General features: G+C 38.5%; 1 protein-coding gene across 1 annotated transcript; it reads right to left on the bottom strand.

Moving 5' to 3' along the window:
- Positions 1 to 993: 993 nt before the first annotated feature.
- On the bottom strand, positions 994 to 2,145 carry LOC110701831. The gene is made up of 4 exons (XM_021879452.1): positions 2,140 to 2,145; positions 1,912 to 2,044; positions 1,709 to 1,768; positions 994 to 1,628 (listed from the first exon to the last, which is right to left on the bottom strand). The coding sequence occupies exons 1-4, from the start codon at positions 2,143 to 2,145 to the stop codon at positions 994 to 996; spliced, it is 834 nt and encodes a 277-aa protein (XP_021735144.1).
- Between the last annotated feature and the right edge of the window lie 357 nt (positions 2,146 to 2,502).

Genomic DNA, 2,502 nt, shown 5'->3' with positions numbered 1-2,502 from the left:
TTTAACGGCTATTTCACCAAATGCCCCTGAGTACTTTGAAAATTCACCAAATGTCATCCAACTTTTCAAAATTCACCAAATGCCACTCACAAACAGTATAATGACATGACGTGCCATTAATGAGGTTTGGACGTTAACAATCCGTTATTGCAAAACTTATTTCATGAAATGCCACTAAAGGGTTTATATATTTCACCAAATGCCATTACTTTATCAGGTTTTACACAAAACCCCTCTGTTTTAATGAGTTGCAACGGCTAGTTATTTTTGTAACATATTTTAATTTTTTTGGGGGAAAACTAGCCGTTGCAACCCTTTTTTGTATAAATTTGTCCCTAAGAACACACAAAGGCAGTCCTTTGTTATCTAACCATGAGTTTGCTATCAAACACATCTTCCTCAATAAATGAGTGTGCATATGTTAGAGTTCTAAACAAATTTTGCAAGTGTGGTAAGAAATACGCAATTAGAAACTCGGAGTCAATATGTAATCCACAAAGGTTGTATTATAAGTGTGACTCATGTAATAGATTCAAATGGTGTAAAGCTCAAATGCACGAAGCAGGTCAACGTAGGGGAAGCTCATTTGTAAGGGATGACTCAGCACAAAGCAACTTGTATGAAGAAGTGAAACAATTGAAGAAGAAAATCAAGCAACAATAAAAAGTTTTGAATTGTATAATGAAATTAGGGGCACTGATGTGTGTTGTAATTGTGATTGTAATGTTGAAATGAAATGGATTAATGTAATTTGCAATGAAATTTAATAAAGAGGGAAATTTAATTATGTCCATACTATAAAATAGCTTCCTGTTTATACAAAAAAAGCTTCCTGTTCAAAACATAGCTAACTGTTGGCATAAGTTTCCCAAAAATATAACATGGACATGTCAAAATAAACAACACACCACACACTACAGTGATTATGTTCAAAAAATTACATTGAATGTTCAGGCTGCTGTGGGTGCATTAAGAAAGGGAGTTGCTGTCCATTCATGCTGCTGCTTTCTTTGATTTCTTCTTGGGATGAGAGGTGACCTTTGATGTGGTTGCTTCAGTTGTTGAGGTTTTTTTCCTAGATGCACAAGTCAACATGTTGTGCCCCAATTCACCACATAAGCTGCACTTAACTGTAGAGTGCCTCTTCCCTTTTCTAGCTTTATTTAGCCCTCTTTTTCTTTGCTTTTTTGGTCTTCCTGCAGATCTTTTTACCATTGGTGGTAATATCTCAGGAAGGTTGACTGATGGCCAATGACTTGGGTCAGGCATTGGGTGCATATGCTCTACGTAAGTAAGCTTGTATGCCTTCCCTTTGAAGCAAGGAGCTACAAAGTCTGTAGGTTGTAGCCTCTGGTGATATATAACCCTTAGCACATGTTTGCAAGGGATCCCTGAATGTTGCCACTTCCCACATCCACAAGTGCCTCTGGTTAGCTTTATGGGAAAATGCACATGTTGGTCTCTAACCTCAAATTCATCACCACCACAAGGGGTTGCATAGCAAAGCCTAGACTCATCTAATCTTGCTTGCAGAATCTTTGTGGCATACTCAGTTAGGTCCATATCCCCCTTGCCCATATCTTTGTCAAACCTTGAGCCAATCCTCTTCATTGCCCATTGCCTTATTGCTGCAATACAACATTGACACAACACTGTCAATACAAAGAATTCATTTGTGTTAAAGCTATTTTATGTGCTGTGTGGTTACCTTCAAGTAATCTCAGAACAGGGAGATCTCTGTAGGGTTGTGTGCATGAGTTGAATGATTCTACAAAATTTGTAGTGTTATGATCACAACACAATGCAGGATCAAACTTATGCCTAGACCAAACCTCAGTGCAGCTCTCTAGGTATTCAACGGCCTTAGGATTGTACTCATGTATTTTCTTCATTGCTTTGTTGAATACATACTCATTATATACATCTGCTGCAATCTAGAAAAGCTTATGGAAGGTTGAACCACTGAATCCTTTGGCCTTGCAGTTTGTGTACAAGTGCTGGCAACACACTCTTCTTGTTGCTCTGGGGAATGTTTCATGGATTGCTGTGTCAACACCCTGCATGCAAAGCTATTAGTTTATACCTAAGACAATATATCATCATTTAAAAAAAAAAAAAAACTTCTGAAAGGTGGCTTACCTTCATCCTGTCAGAGATGAAAGTCTAATCATCTCTACTGCAGCCTTCCTTGTCAAATAGGATTTTCAAGTTCCTTAGGAAATAACCCCAACTGTCAATGCTTTCAGTCCCAACCACCCCATAAGCTATGAGAAAAATCTCATTGTTCCCATCAATCCCAAGTGCAGTCAGCAAGATTCCCTTGAAATTCCCACTTAAGTGAGCTCCATGAATGCCAATTATGGGTCTGCAGCCCCTCAAGAATCCCCTACATTGGGCAGCAAATGAAAAAAAACAAGCCTTGAATCTTGGTGGCTGATTTGCAGTTGATTCACCCTAACTGACCAGAGCATAGCTCTCTGGGTTAGTCTCTTTTACCATTTC

This window comes from Chenopodium quinoa, unplaced genomic scaffold (assembly GCF_001683475.1).
Source record: "Chenopodium quinoa cultivar QQ74 unplaced genomic scaffold, ASM168347v1, whole genome shotgun sequence".
Classification (NCBI taxonomy): domain Eukaryota; kingdom Viridiplantae; phylum Streptophyta; class Magnoliopsida; order Caryophyllales; family Amaranthaceae; genus Chenopodium; species Chenopodium quinoa.
The sequence above is the reverse complement of the archived record's forward strand: the minus strand, read 5'-3'. Positions and strand labels throughout refer to the sequence as shown.